This window comes from Carassius auratus, chromosome 35 (genome assembly GCF_003368295.1).
Source record: "Carassius auratus strain Wakin chromosome 35, ASM336829v1, whole genome shotgun sequence".
Taxonomy (NCBI): Eukaryota; Metazoa; Chordata; class Actinopteri; order Cypriniformes; family Cyprinidae; genus Carassius; species Carassius auratus.
The window spans coordinates 357,348-373,789 of record NC_039277.1 but is presented as its reverse complement, the minus strand read 5'-3'; the positions used below and the strand labels follow the sequence as shown (position 1 = coordinate 373,789).

The 16,442-nt window shown below is 42.3% G+C and overlaps 1 protein-coding gene across 5 annotated transcripts in view; it reads left to right on the top strand.

Annotated features, from left to right (window-relative positions):
- LOC113053949 (NACHT, LRR and PYD domains-containing protein 12-like) overlaps positions 1-16,442 on the top strand; it is a 138,406-nt gene that overhangs the window by 115,763 nt on the left and 6,201 nt on the right. For all 5 annotated transcript variants that reach the window (XM_026219110.1, XM_026219108.1, XM_026219107.1 and 2 more), the window contains one exon: positions 14,854-15,027. In XM_026219110.1, coding sequence (XP_026074895.1) covers positions 14,854-15,027 — 174 coding nt within the window. The remainder of the gene's footprint in view (positions 1-14,853; positions 15,028-16,442) is intronic.

Below are 16,442 nucleotides of genomic sequence, written 5' to 3'. Positions count from 1 at the left end.
CTGAGAGCTCTCAGTCCTTCCATTGAAGCTGTGTGAACGTGTATACTGTGTATACTGTGTATACTGTCCATGTCCAGAAAGGTAAGAAAAACATCTTCAAAGTAGTTCATGTGACATCAGAGGGTCAGTTAGAATTTTTTAAAGCATTGAAAATACATTTTGGTCCAAAAATAGCAAAACCTACGACTTTATTCAGCATTGTCTTCTCTTCCGTGTCTGTTGTGAGAGATAGTTCAAAACAAAGCAGTTTGTGATACCCGGTTTGCGAACGGATCATTCGATGTAACCGGATCTTTTTGAACCAGTTCACCAAATCAAACTGAATCATTTTAAACGGTTCGCGTCTCCAATACGCATTAATCCACAAATGACTTAAGCTGTTAACTTTTTTAATGTTGCTGACACTCCCTTTGAGTTCAAACAAACCAATATCCCAGAATAATTCATTTACTCAAACAGTACACTTACTGAACTGCTGTGAAGAGAGAATTGAAGATGAATACTGAGCCGAGCCAGATAACGAACAACAGACTGACTTGTTCAAGAGTCAAGAACCGGTTTCAAAACAATTCATATTGTTGAAGTGGAAGGATCAGAGGCCTCCAACCCTAACACAATGGATTCGTGATGTCCTCTTTTTCCTAAAGTTGGAAAAAATCTAACATTCTATAAGAGATTCATCTTACCAGTTTAATAAAGCTTGGGACCCTTTTAAGCAATATGTCATGGAACATGTTTTATTGTCGGATATAGACTGATTCATTGTTCTTGCATTTATCCCCCCTTCAATGAAACCATCTCAGGTTACAAATGTAACCTTTGTTCCCTGAGAACAGGGAACGAGACAATACATCATCGACGTTATGGGGAATGCCTCAGGTGTGACAAGTGTCTAAAATCAAATATCAACTCACAGCAATCATGCTGACTGGTGACAGCCGTGAATCATCAGCTTGAATGATGAGCGTACGACCTGGATATATAAAAAGGACGCCTTGAAATCATGACAATATCCTTTCGTCTGAAGGGACTGTTTGACAGGCAGACCCGAGGCATGGCTGGGAGACGTATTGTCTCGTTCCCTGTTCTCAGGGAACAAAGGTTACATTTGTAACCTGAGACGTTCTCTTTCGAAGGAACGTCATCGACGTTATGGGGAACGAAATACCTACGCCGCCATGCTAAAGGGAGTGTATGCCCATTGGCAGTGACAACTGTCAGAACCAGCAATTCAATGAACGCTAGAACCACTCACCCTCAGGTCACACTGGGCTGTCAGTGACAGAACTCCCTACGGTCATAGCCCAAGCTATATGATACCACAGAAAACCTCCATAAACATAGTTTAGTGAAAGGTCTACCTGGGCCTGCTCAAGGGCCTAGGACCACAACTTCAACTTCTTAGAAGGGGTCCCTTCTATGGAATGTGGCTAGGGAACCCGAGGGAACCCCAGCCAGTCACCATTCAGGGTAATGTGCCACCTGAAATGCCACCAGGCAGGCCTGACCTGGTGTAACTACATAAGACACTACAGAATGGCCACTTCCTGTCTGTCCGAAGACAGTAGAGTTGGGTCCAAGTCCACCTTTGTCGAGTACGAGTCAAGACCAAGTCCACAAACATCGAGTCCAAGTCCGAGTCCGAGTCCAAAAGGGGTCGAGTTGGACTCAAGTCCGAGTTCTTAAAGGCCGAGTCTGAGTCGAGTCCGCCCAAGTCCAGAAAGTAATTAAATTAAAAAAGATTATAAATTGGTATTGTACATTTTTACATTCTATTAATATTTTAACCTTTCAACCCATTAAACCAATGGCAATATAAAAATGTAATAAAAAAATACCACTGTTACATCTAGTCATTGCCATTGAACATTTTTATGTCAACAGAACTAGTTTCCTATCAAAAAAGGTTTCAAAGGTTTTATTGTATTACAAGTGCATGAAAATACAAATGAACCTATTTTATTATTGTATCACACTATATTGTCCTCCAGTTAAAGATGACATTTTAGTTATTTAATGCCTCTCCCCCACATTTGACTGAGGTAAAGTGCGGCCAATGAGGAGATCCTTAATAATGGAATTATGAATTTCTTGTTGTCTTGGAGAACTTGCATCATAAAGTTGCATTGCTTGTTTGGTCAGTTCTGGTCTTGCAATTCCTGCAATGCTGAGCTGTGCAGCATCTGTTGGTTGCTGCTGCTGTCTTTGGTAGTCGGTTGCATCGGTTTTCGGATCACCAGTACACTGAACCGAAAACCGTTTCTTTCGGAGGCGTCCGATTTGAGAACCGATGAACTGATGATACTGCGCATGCGTGTAATTTTTCAAGTATTTTGTTAAACATCGGAAAGTGTGATAAAACTATAAATATATATATATATATATATATATATATATATATATATATATATATATATATATATATATATATATTAGGGGTGTAACGGTTCACAAAATTCACGGTTCGGTTCGATACGATACACTGATGTCACGGTTCGGTTCGGTTCGGTTCGATACGTTTTAGATACAGCAAAATGTAAAAACATCTCAACTTTTCAGAATGCCGCAAGCGCACCGCGGGTCATGTGACAAGAACCAACCAATCAGCTTCATCCTTTCCCGTAACAACGTTGAGAGCTCAGCCAAGATGAAGGAACAGCTGATCATAGTTGTATATGGATTGCAATTTTGAAATAAATTTAGTAGCAGAGCTACTGCAAGCGATTTTTAGAGCTGCAAATCCATTTATCCTTCGCTGAAATTTCCGCGTCTCATGGAGAGAGCACGTCATTGTTGCTTAGCAAAGACAGACGCCTCATGAGCGCTTCTGCCCGAGCGCTTTGGAAAGGAGGAGAAAGACGCGCTTAGCGTTTTCCATGCGTTTTTAGGCACGATATGTGAACGGCCCCTAAGGCGCTCGCTCACTCAGCACGCGCTGAAGGCTCGTTGCAAAATGTCGAATGCATTTAACAGACCAGAAATATAAGATCCTAAAATAACCAACAGGTCTGGTGTTTGGGTTGGATTCCCTGTAAGCTATAGTGTCTAAATGCTGCAGGGATAGTTTGCTGCGTGCATGTTTCTCCTTTTTTTTCGTCTTTTCCCAGATAGTACTGACGCATATATCCCAGATATTCCCGCTGGTGTTTTTTTTTTTTTTTTTTGTATTCCCGCTGGTGTACCCTGTCATGTTGCAGATGCGACATACCGTTGTTTTTTTATCCACCACTCTCTTGCCATCACCATTATAGCTTAAAGGGAATCCAAAGTGCACCCAAACACCAGACCTGTTGGTTATTGGAGGATCTTCTCATTTCTAGTCTGTTAAACGCATTGGCTATTTTGCAACGAGCCTTCAGCGCGTACTGAGTGAGCGAGCGCCTGCTGAGTAGCCTAACATAAACATATAAGATGGTGTTTTTTTCTTCTTCGGGAGTGTCAGGGGCGTTGCCTGTTACGTTGTTTGGGTTATTGGGCTACCTTGTTGAACGCATATCATTATATTTCTCTCTCTCTTTTTTTTTTTTTTTTTCAAATATAATTAAATACTCCAACGAACCGTTCGGTATACATAATGCGTACCGCGTACCGAACCGAAAGCGTCGTACCGAACGGTTCAATACGAATACGCGTATCGTTACACCCCTAATATATATATATATATATATACACATTTTTTTTTAAGATAGGGGCTACATGTTTCTAATCTGTATATTGTAGATTATGTATGGGCCAAAGGGGTTTTCAGGGAAGTTGGACAATGATTAAGACTCTAAAGACTCCATGTTTAATATGAATAAGGGATGATTTATGAAATATCTGTACTGTATTTATAGTTAATGATGACAGATTCAAAAACTGAGTTTGTAGTAAACAGAACATGAACACGAGTAGAGCAGCTGATGATACTGAACTGCAGCATGTGCTGGTATCCTGACATTTTATCCTACCCTGTCAGATTTTCCTACCCGGGTTTTGAGCGATTCTCGTTCTCGAGTCAAGAACCGGTTGTATCAGTAAACTGAACCGAAAACCGTTTCTTTCGGACGCGTCCGATTCGAGAACCGAGGAGCTGATGATACTGCGCATTCGTGATTCAGCATGAAGCCGACTGACTCACAGCGTGTCTGAACCAAACTGATTCTTTTGGTGATTGATTCTGAACTGATTTTGTGCTAATGTAATGAGTGCGGGTAAACCAAGGGCTTGAATGAAGGGCAATCTGACGAAACGTAAATTCATTTAATAACAAAAACATCGCAATGGATTATGTATCCAGTGAACTGTTTTTTTTTTTCAACCGGTTTTTTGAATCAAACCGTCCGAAAGAACCGGTTCGCGGAAAAGAATCGAACTTCCCATCACTAATCCACACTGATATCCAGTGACTGAGTGGTGCGTGTGTTTCGTCTGCAAGCATGAGACTTCTGCCTGCCGGTGTGGTGCAGTAAAATGACAGAAGGGGAGATATTCATTAATTTATCATTTCAATTTTATGCTGGTTTTATTGTTACACATGACGTGGACTCGACTGTACTCTGAATATTTTCCGAGTCCAAAATGTTGAAGTCCGTGTCAAGTCCGAGTCCAAGTTCGAGTACCCCAACTCTAGAAGACAGAGCCTCTGGACACTTCCCTTTAGGAAGGCATCCAACCCGAAGAACTGCAGAACAGGCAGTGAACCACTCGGCACGGATCTCAGAGACTGGATATCCTGGAGAGTATCACTCAGCATAGTGCTTTACAACCCTTGCCAGCGAGGGGAGTTTCTCTACTCGATCCACGGATCTAGCCAGTGTTTGTGTTTCAAAACACTGAGGAGGCCTGTGAGGCGTCGAGAGCATCAAAAATCGCTCTTGCCGCTCTGCTCACGACGCTGCAGAAAGATTCGTGAGCACTCAGACGCTCTGACGTAGATCGAATGCTTATTTTGTATTTAAAGTGGCTGCAAAGCAAACAAGCTTGTTGATATTGTGCAGACTAACCACAAGGAGGGTAACGTTATAAGTTAACTTCATTACATATTGTAGTGGACGAAATATTAAGATCCTTTACATAAAATGAACAATCTCAGACACCTTGGTCCACGTTTCACTTTTAATTCATTTTTTATGTCCCTGTATAAACCTATCCTCCATTGTGCTTAGGAACTAATGTGGTCGGAGCTGTGTTCTCTGGAATCCTCTCAAGTGGTGGACTTCTATGTTCCGATTGGTTGCTGCCCAACCGCGTCATAGCTCATTACCATAAAGTTGCCTTGATTTCAACTCTACTCGATGCTCTCAACGGCCAAGTCGCGCCGCACTGCTAGACGGAGGCTTACATTGAAAATGAATGACTTCCGGCCACTTTGACGCTCTCGACGCCGGCGGTGTGAACGCACAGTAAGGACTGATCTAATTGGGAGACCTCATGAGATGCCTACGACCGACTCACCAGACTCAGGAGACCACATACTCACATTGACCCTCAGTGAGGGGAGCATAAGATCTACCTGGTAGGCAACCAGGCTGTAGCAGGATAAAGAGGGTCCAGGAGGGAACCCGTAGCAGAGAATAAAAACTTGAGCCAACCCAGGGCGCAAGCTCACCTTCGGTAGCTGCCTGATAAGGACTGCTTAACTGAAAGTAAGCGGCCACTAGCTTACAAAACCCAGCATCACTGTGAAACAACTCCCAGGGAGACCTGGAAAGGCCTACTACCTGACAACCACAGTATGTGGGAGCTCACCTTCAGAGAGGGCTGGTGAAGCCTACTACTTGATAACCACAATATGTGGGAGTTCACCTACAGAGAGGCCTAGAGAGGCCTACTACCTGTTACCAGATAACCACCTTAAGTGGAAACTGAAAATAATTTGGAACTCAACTCCAGGGAGGCCTGATGAAGCCTACTACCTGACAACCACAAAACATGGGAGCTCGCTTACAGAGAGGCCTGGAGGGGGCTCAACTTCAGGGAGGCCTAGTGAGGCCTACTACCTGATAAGCACAGTGCATGGGAGTTCACTTTGCTTACTTTCAGGGAGGCCTGGAGAGGCCTACTACCTGAAAACCATAGCTGATAGTGAGCCAGACTGGCAGTCTTTGGGGCTTTGCCTTCAGGGAGGCCTTATGAGGCCTACTACCTGATAGTTCAAAAAAGCAGGAATTGAACTTCAGAGAGGCCTGTGGGGCCTGCCACCTAGTAACCACAGTATGTGGGATTTAACCCTCAGGGAGGCCTAGAAAAGCCTACTACCTGACCACCACAAAATGTGGGGGCCACCTTCAGGGAGGCCTAAAGAGGCCTACTACCTGAAACAGTCTAATCAGCTGGATGTGACTACTGCTGGGGACTTGCCTAACTGTGAGGCCTGGTCGAGCCTACTAGCTGATACGAGTCTATTTTGCTACTTTAACGTACACTGCTGGAACCATACTATTAAAAATATTTTCCTATAGTTTTGTCCTAGTGTATGTTCCACAATGTTGTGACCCACCTCCAAGGAGGCCTGTTAAAGGCCTACTACTCGGCAGTGAGCCTTCTGCCCAAACTACAAGGGCCAACCGCCGAAGGTGAGCTGGCATAGGAGCCCTATTTGGGGGCTACCCGGTCAAGGAAGCCTGCTGGGGCCTACTACCTAACCGTGCAGCCTTCACGGCAAACAGCTGTTACTACTGCATCCTGATACCTAATCACATTGCCAAAGGCAGTGTACTCAGCAAAAAAAATACCCTTATAGCAGAGGAGTACAACATACGCCATTGTGCCTAGTGGAGGCCCCATTAGGGGCCTACCTACTAAATGCATAGGCGTCAGTCCATGGCAATGCTCTGGCTTCAAGGGAGCGGAGTTCAAATACCAGAATGAAATGTAGTTTAGAACTCCCTGCTCAACCGAAGCCATCGTGGTGTGAGGTAGATAAATATAGAGCTGAGAATTGACTACTCAAAACTACCCTGAGTTAGTGGGGGAGTAACAACCATATGCCCCTGCAATGTTAGACAGGGAGCGGGCCTGCAAGTGGCTCCAAAGGGTGACAGGGATTTGTCCTGCGCCCAGCCTAGGGGAGCGGGGGGCTCTAAATTGCAAGCCAACCCACTTCAACCCATCAGTCGAGCGATTAGCTCAACGGGCTGAGTGGAGCCAGCTCTAGAGACCCAAACATCTCTGTTCGGCAGGGTCTGACGAACTATCACTTCGCAGAGCGAAAGATGGCCTAACCCTGCCAGACTGAATCTACCTCAGCTACCACCCTGCATTACTCTATCACCCCTGAATGCAGAGAAAGGGGCGAGCCTTGGCCAACAACTCCCATTTAACACAGCCTAACAAGCAACACACTTCCAATATCCCTAGCATAGCCTAGGCCAGCTACAGAAGCGGCCCAGGTGAGGGCCGACCTACAAGCATAGATCTACCTGAGGGTTCGGTGGAGCCACAGCCTACTTGATTGAGAGGCTGTGAAACGCTCAACCTACTGAAACCTTACAGAGCTCAGGGAGCGAGTACTCAGGATACCAATGTCACAAACCGATAGGCAGGACATCTATCTGAAGATCTATCTGAAGCGCCAGTGTCAGTCGAAACCTAAAGCAAAACAGCTCTCCTTTTCTCTTTTTTTAGGAAGACCAACTACTCTACCCCTTGGTGTCTAATAGCCCTGAGGCTAAACAGAAATGCATATAAAATGCCCACCATGCATATAAAATGTTATGACAGGAAGGCCATCACATACTCAGCACGGAAGCCAAATCTTCTTTGAGCTTCTCCTTAATTCGTTCTAGCCACCAACTGGGGGAGGCTTAAAGTCCTAAAGTCCAATACTTTAATTGCTCCTCTAAGAATGACCTCCTAGGTCTATACAGGGAACAAGGTCTGTAGAGAAAAACAAATTAGTGTTAGTTATACACAAAGAATTTTAAAGACCAAAAAGATCACCTGCAGCGTGCGGAGTGAAAACTCGCCAGAGGGTTCTCAATGAATCTGGGGTCCACCACTTTTACATGCCTAAAAGAGGCGCTCACATCAACCAGTTGCTACGGCGGGCCATCAGAACATAGTTCTCATCATAAGGCCTATCCCCAGGGCTGGTGTAACATAAACGCCTGGAGAGTCAAGAAGAGGGAGAGGGCTGGTAGAAAAGGCCCTCCAGGGAGATCAAACCCTACTTCCGCGGAGCATTGCTTGTGCTGAATGACCTCCCTTAAGTCCCTCTTCTTGAGGGAGGCTCCTCCATGGAGGGGGCGCACGAGAGGTGACACTAGACCTCTGTCCTGTCTACGGTCCTCAGACCAAGACGGACCAGCTCCTCCCACATGCCTGGGCTGGGGCCCGGATCTCAGCGGTATACAGGTCTTAAATGCGGCTGAGCGCGCCTTCGCCTCCCGAAACTTTCCAACCACTGCCTCAATGGAGGTGCCAAAAGTTTAGCAGGCGAAACTGTTGAATCAAGGAGAAGGGATTTTTCTTTCTCCCCGATATCAGCCAAGTTAAGCCACAGATGCCTCTCCATGGCCACCATTGCCGCCATTGATCGGCCAATCGTGGCAGCAGTCTGTTTAGTGGCCCGGAGAGACAAATCTGTGGTCCGGCGCAACTCAGCGACCGCCTCAGGGGACAGCCCTGCCCCTGGTCGAGATCCTGCAGCAGGTCAGCTTGGTAGGCTTGGAGCACTGCCATGGTATGAAGGGCAGCACCAGCCTGAACTGCTGCCGTGTACGCTCTCCCATTCAAGCGAGCCGTGGTTTTAAGGTTCTTGTATGGCAGAGTCTGAGCTTTTAGTGTCGACACCCGCCCAGATACGAGATGGTTCGCAAACATCTCGTCAATGGGCGGCATCGACACATAACCATACTCCCCGATCCCCGATTTTCAGTGGCGCGCTCCATAACTTCCACCAACTCTGATGATGGCTGACAAGGTTGAGGATCTAAATCATCCTCCTCAGCCATCTCGTGCCCAGCCCGAAGAGCACTCGCTGCAGTATCAGTAGGAGAATTGTCTCCGTCATCCACCTGCAGCTCACTCTCGTCAGCCGATAACACGTCCGAGAGGTTAACGCCCCTCTCGAGACGGTCAGCGAGCTCCATCTGGAAGCACCATGAAATGTGTCGCCGCTCTGCCTCGGCACAAGCAGGACGCGATCCGTGAGGACCAGATGCTGAACTCTCTTCCCTCGAGAAGAGAGCCCGATGAGAGCGGATACAGACTGGATCTGGTGGCTACAGTGACCTCGGAATAAGAGAGAAACAGACAAATATTACCGTACTTACCATTTTTCTAATGATGTAGCAGGTACATAGGGTGTTATGGTAAGTGTTTCCGGTTCCGGTTTACCTAATTAATGCAGCCTAAAAATCCTTTAACAGATTTGGATATTAAAAGCATATTAGTATGTTATGTGTAAGCCAGGTTAAGGAGATGGGTCTTTAATCTAGATTTAAACTGCAAGAGTGTGTCTGCCTCCCGAACAATGTTAGGTAGGTTATTCCAGAGTTTAGGTGACAAATAGGAAAAGGATCTGCCGCCCGCAGTTGATTTTGATATTCTTGGTATTATCAAATTGCCTGAGTTTTGAGAAAGTAGCGGACGTAGAGGATTATAATGTAAAAGGAGCTCATTCAAATACTGAGGTGCTAAACCATTCAGGGCTTTATAAGTTATAAGCATTATTTTAAAATCTATACGATGTTTGATAGGGAGCCAGTGCAGCGCTGACAGGACCGGGCTAAAATGGTCATACTTCCTGGTTCTAGTAAGAACTCTTGCTGCTGCATTTTGGACTAGCTGTAATTTGTTTATTAAGCGTACAGAACAACCACCCAATAAAGCATTACAATAATCTAACCTTGAGGTCATAAATGCATGGATTAACATTTCTGCATTTGACATTGAGAGCATAGGCCGTAATTTAGATATATTTCTGAGTTGGAAAAATGCAGTTTTACAAATGCTAGAAATGTGGCTTTCTAAGGAAACATTGCGATCAAATAGCACACCTAGGTTCCTAACTGATGACGAAGAATTGACAGAGCAGCCATCAAGTCTTAGACAGTGTTCTAGGTTATTACAAGCGGAGTTTTTAGGTCCTATAATTAACACCTCTGTTTTTTTCGGAATTTAGCAGTAAGAAATTATTCGTCATCCAGTTTTTTATATCGACTATGCATTCCATTAGTTTTTCAAATTGGTGTGTTTCACCGGGCCGTGAAGAAATATAGAGCTGAGTATCATCAGCATAACAGTGAAAGCTAACACCATGTTTCCTGATGATATCTCCCAAGGGTAACATATAAAGCGTGAAGAGTAGCGGCCCTAGTACTGAGCCTTGAGGTACTCCATACTGCACTTGTGATCGATATGATACATCTTCATTCACTGCTACGAACTGATGGCGGTCATATAAGTACGATTTAAACCATGCTAATGCACTTCCACTGATGCCAACAAAGTGTTCAAGTCTATGCAAAAGAATGTTGTGGTCAATTGTGTCACACGCAGCACTAAGATCCAATAAAACTAATAGAGAGATACACCCACGATCAGATGATAAGAGAAGATCATTTGTAACTCTAAGGAGAGCAGTCTCAGTACTATGATACGGTCTAAATCCTGACTGGAAATCCTCACATATACCATTTTTCTCTAAGAAGGAATATAATTGTGAAGATACCACCTTTTCTAGTATCTTGGACAGAAAAGGGATATTCGAGATTGGTCTATAATTAACTAGTTCTTTGGGGTCAAGTTGTGGTTTTTTGATGAGAGGCTTAATAACAGCCAGTTTGAAGGTTTTGGGGACATATCCTAATGACAATGAGGAATTAATAATGGTCAGAAGAGGATCTATGACTTCTGGAAGCACCTCTTTTAGGAGCTTAGATGGTATAGGGTCTAACATACATGTTGTTGGTTTAGATGTTTTAACAAGTTTATGCAATTCTTCCTCTCCTATAGTAGAGAATGAGTGGAACTGTTTCTCAGGGGGTCTATAGTGCACTGTCTGATGTGATACTGTAGCTGACGGCTGAATGGTTGCAATTTTTTCTCTAATAGTATCGATTTTAGAAGTAGTTCATAAAGTCATTACTGCCGTGGTGTTGGGAAATGTCAACACTTGTTGAGGCTTTATTTTTCGTTAATTTAGCCACTGTATTGAACAAATACCTGGGGTTATGTTTGTTTTCTTCTAAAAGAAGAGAAAAATAATTGGATCTAGCAGTTTTAATGCTTTTCTGTAGGATAGGTTACTTTCCCGCCAAGCAATACGAAATACCTCTAGTTTTGTTTTCCTCCAGCTGCGCTCCATTTTTCGGGCTGCTCTCTTTTAGGGTGCGAGTATGCTCATTATACCATGGTGCCAAACTGTTTTCCTTAACCTTCCTTAAGCGTAAAGGAGCAACTTTATTTAAAGTGCTAGAAAAGAGAGAGTCCATAGTTTCTGTTACATCATCAAGTTGTTCTGAGGTTTTGGATATGCTAAGGAATTTGGATACATCAGGAAGATAACTTAAAAGGCAATATTTTGAGGTAGAAGTGATGGTTCTTCCATACTTGTAACAAGAAGTAGAATTTACAATTTTGGCTATATGAAGTTTGCACAGAACTAAATAATGATCTGAGATATCATCACTTGGCTGAATAATTTCAACACTATCAACATCAATTCCATGTGACAGTATTAAATCTAGAGTATGATTTCGACAATGAGTAGGTCCTGAAACGTATTGTCTAACACCAATAGAGTTCAGAATGTCTATAAATGCTGATCCCAACGCATCTTTTTCATTATCAACATGGATATTAAAATCACCAACTATTAAAACTTTATCTGCAGCCAGAACTAACTCAGATGTAAAATCACCAAACTCTTTAATAAAGTCTGTATGGTGCCCTGGTGGCCTGTATACAGTAGCCAGTACAAACATAACAGGTGATTTATCATTAACATATGTTTCTCTGGATAATGTTAAATGAAGCACCATTACTTCAAACGAGTTATACTTGAAGCCTGCCCTCTGAGAAATCCTGAAAACGTTGTCATAAATTGAAGCAACACCTCCACCTTTGCCTTTTAGACGCGGCTCATGTTTATAACAGTAATCTTGGGGGGTGGACTCATTTAAAATAATGTAATCGTCAGGTTTTAGTCAGGTTTCTGTCAAACAGAGTACATCTATATTATGATCAGTGATCATATTATTTAAAAAAGTGTTTTCTTAGAAAGGGATCTGATATTCAATAAGCCAAGCTCTATCATTTGTTTATCCATATTGCTTCTGTTTTTTATTTGTTGAACCTTAATTAAATTGTTAATCTTAACTTGGTTTGGACGTTTTTTGTATTTTCTAGTTCGGGGAACAGACACAGTCTCTATAGTGTGATATCTAGGTGAAAAGTCTCTATGTGCTGAGAATTAACTGACCTCTGTGATGGGAGGCAGCTAGCAGACGGTCGGTTTAGCCAGTCTGTCTGCTTCCTGACCTGGGCCCCAGTTAGTCAAGTATAAACACTAAGACTTTTTGCCATATTTCTAGAGAGAAGAGTGGCACCACCCCAGGAGGGATGACGACCATCTCTTTTAAACAGGTCAGGTCTGCCCCAAAAGCTCGTCCAATTGTCTATATAACCTATGTTATTCTGTGGGCACCACTTAGACATCCAGCCATTGAGTGATGACAATCTGCTATGCATCTCGTCACCACGGTTAGCAGGGAGGGGACCAGAGCATATTATAGTGTCTGACATCGTGCTTGCAAGTTCACACACCTCTTTAAAGTTATTGAGTTATTGTTTAGTGATCTCCGACTGGCGAAGTCGAACATCATTTGCACCGCCATGAATAACAATCTTACTGTATTTACGTTTAGCATTAGCCAGCACTTTTAAATTTGCCAAGATGTCAGGTGCTCTGGCTCCCGGTAAACATTTGATTATGGTGGCTGGTGTCTCTATATTCACATTCCGTACAATAGAATCACCAATAACTAGAGCACTTTCATCAGGTTTCTCAGTGGGTGCATCACTGAGTGGGGAGAACCTGTTTAATATTTTGATCGGAACAGAAGAGCGGTGTTTTGACCCACGACTACGCTGCCTCACCGTCACCCAGTTTTCCTGCTGCAGGGGCTCTGTTTCCGGAACCAAACAATGCACAGGAATCCCTGAGCTAGACGCATCCAAAGCCATATCTAGAGCCCTAACATTCTTACTGTCCTCAATTAAAGTTTGGAATGCTGGCTCTAATTCAGAAATCTTCTCTGTCAGCCTAACTATTTCCCTGCATGTATCACATGTGAATCCCTCATCAGCGACAGAGATAGATAAACTGTACATGTGGCAAGAGGTGCAAATAACGATAGCAGGAGAAGCCATTACTCACCGTGCTTGTATACACCGTACTGTATATTTTTATATACAGTACAGACCAAAAGTTTGGACACACCTTCTCATTCAAAGAGTTTTCTTTCTTTTCATGACTATGAAAATTGTAGAGTCACACTGAAAGCATCAAGGGAGATTTGACCAAGAAGGAGAGTGATGGGGTGCTGTCCCAGATGACCTGGCCTCTATAGTCACCGGACCTCAACCCAATCGAGATGGTTTAGGGGTGAGCTGGACTGCAGACAGAAGGCAAAAGTGCCAACAAGTTCTAAGCATCTCTCGGGGAACTCCTTCAAGACTGTTGGAAGACCATTTCAGGTGACTACCTCCTGAAGCTCATCAAGAGAATGCCAAGAGTGTGCAAAGCAGTAATCAAAGCAAAAGGTGGCTACTTTGAAGAACCTAGAATATGACATATTTTCAGTTGTTTCACACTTTTTTGTTATGTTTAGAATTCCATATATAATTCCACATGTGTTAATTCATAGTTTTGATGCCTTCAGTGTGAATCTACAATTTTGATAGTCATGAAAATATAGAAAACTCTTTGAATGAGAAGGTGTGTCCTAACTTTTGGTCTGTACTGTATATTAAAAGTTTGTTTTTAGCAAAAGCAGATCATTCCAACAGTCTTTTTTTGGCAGAAGCAGATTACTCCACATTTCATGTTTCAGAGTTAAACAGAAACACTGTGTATCATAACCTCCTCAGCCGACGCTTGACAAACTTTGTTGTTGAAATCCATTTTGTGTAGTCTGTAAGTGTACAATGGCTCTGTGTAGTAAATGCCAACCAGTGTTGCCAAGTCTACGGTTGTTTTTCACATCCATGGAACGAAGTGACCCCAATCCCAATAATGTGATATTTAGCCCATAAAATGTGAATTTTATCAAGTGAACCCTGCCAAAAAAACATGTATTTTATCATCCGCAACGAAATGTGATTGGGCTAGTTTTGAGAAGCAACTGGGCAGCCTTTGTTGTGAAAACCTGGCAACCCTGATCTGAATGCACGTGCTGGAGATAAACTACTAATCACAGAAGCTCCTTTACTGATGAGATGTGCATGAAAATCGCATTTGATTTTTTGCACAGCCCTAACGTGGTGTTTATTGTTTTTTGAAAATGAACTCTTTCTATAATTATTGTTATTAAACTATGTCAATTTACTTTCTATTCAAACAATATATCTGTAATATGCAATGATTTTGGGAATTTTGTTTCTTCCTGATACAGCTAAATTAATAAAATTATATTTTATGAATTGACAGTGAGTGAATTTAAAAATGGCAATTCAGTTTTCTTCTCCTGGTGTCTAGTAACAATATAGAAATATGTTGATACTGTTCTTACTGGGATTATAAATATATATATTTTTTTACGTTTTGAAACTACAGAAAATAACAGCTACAGCACAAATGACTCTGTCTGTGTTGTCTGACTGCCAAACTATTGTGATGTTGACTGTTGCTGTGTGTGTCTCTAGGTTGTCTGGCTGTATGGTGACAGAGGAAGGCTGTGGTTACGTGTCTTCAGCTCTGAGTTCAAACCCCTCATACATGAGAGAGGTGGATCTGAGCTACAATCACCCAGGAGATTTAGGAGTCAAGCTACTCTCTGAAAAACTCAAGACTCCCAACTTTAGTCTGGAGAAACTCAAGTATGTTGAGCAGAAAAAGTTTTCAGATCTTATTTAAACTCCTAAATCTACACAAGTCTATGGGGTTTCTAAATGCTACAACAATATGCAATATGCAATATTGCAAAGCAGTTTCACAGTAAATTAAAGTTTCTAGATTACATTTAGTAGTTTATTAGTGGTGAATATGTCAAGGTGATGTCCATATGGCAGAAATGTAAAGTATGAAACATTAAGTTAGTTAATGACATGTATATAAACATAAACGGTGAACTCGAACAGCAAAGATTGTATGTTGTGATCAAACTTATAGAAACATTTGGTAGTTTTGTATGATGGTTCAGGGTTTTAGACATTTGAGATCCTCTAAGGGGAGGCATTATCTCTGTTCAGTTGTTTGGTCATCAATTCAGTTCCTGTTTATTTGTATGGCAATTTTCACAATACAAATTGTTGCAAACCAGCTTTAAAAAAATGTTATAGTTTTGTATGTTGGTTCAGACCTTCATAAGAGGACAGATCCAGACTGAAGATTGTGTAATTCCCAGTTACCATGGGATTCCCATCCTGTAGCAGAAACAGAATAGCAAATAAAGAAAAATTAGTGTAGCTGATGTTTAAACCATTGCAATAAAAGCAAAGAATGATATTGTTTATTCAATCAGATCAAACTGAATTGCAAGGTTATGAGATACGATGTGTGAATGCTTAACTAAAGAGATGTGTCTTTAACTTCTGGGGTCTGAGGGTGTTTTGGGACCCTGGAGAAGTTTGACATGCCCTGATATTTGTGCATTTTTCAGTTGCTTACAAACATATAAACTGCTTAAGTCACTGTATTCAGCACAAACTGTGCTTTAGGCCAAAATGTTAGCAACATGAATATGCATTTTTGTATTTTTGAGAAAAAAAGAAGTTTATGCGTGGTTAGTAAAAAAAACTTCACTGAAGTCACTGAAATAAGGCCATGAAACACACAGAGTAAATTTTTGTAGTAATAATAATAATAATAATAATAATTTGTTACATTTAAATAGTGCTTTCCTGGGTACTCAAAGCACTTTACATGATAGGGGGTATTTTTTTGTATTTTTCCTAAAAGACTTTTGAGAACTGGATGTGGTAGACTCAAGTTCTTACTTCAGAATTATATGAAAATCATTCTGCTCACTCATTCACTGAAAACGATGTATTGATTCCAATTGCCTAAGTTACTTTTTGTATAGAAAGTTGTAGTAGGCAGTCACAGATGCAGGATATGGAAAACCCTTTTTTTCTCCATACATTTTGTGTTTTCACCCTCCTCTGCACAGTTTCAAGATGTCTTGATCAAATCCACCTGATGGATCCCCTTACTGATTTTGTTAGAGAGTGAATTAGCTGCATTCCAAGGACAGTCCTTCCTGATGTCTACTACCAGGTCCCACATGCACCAA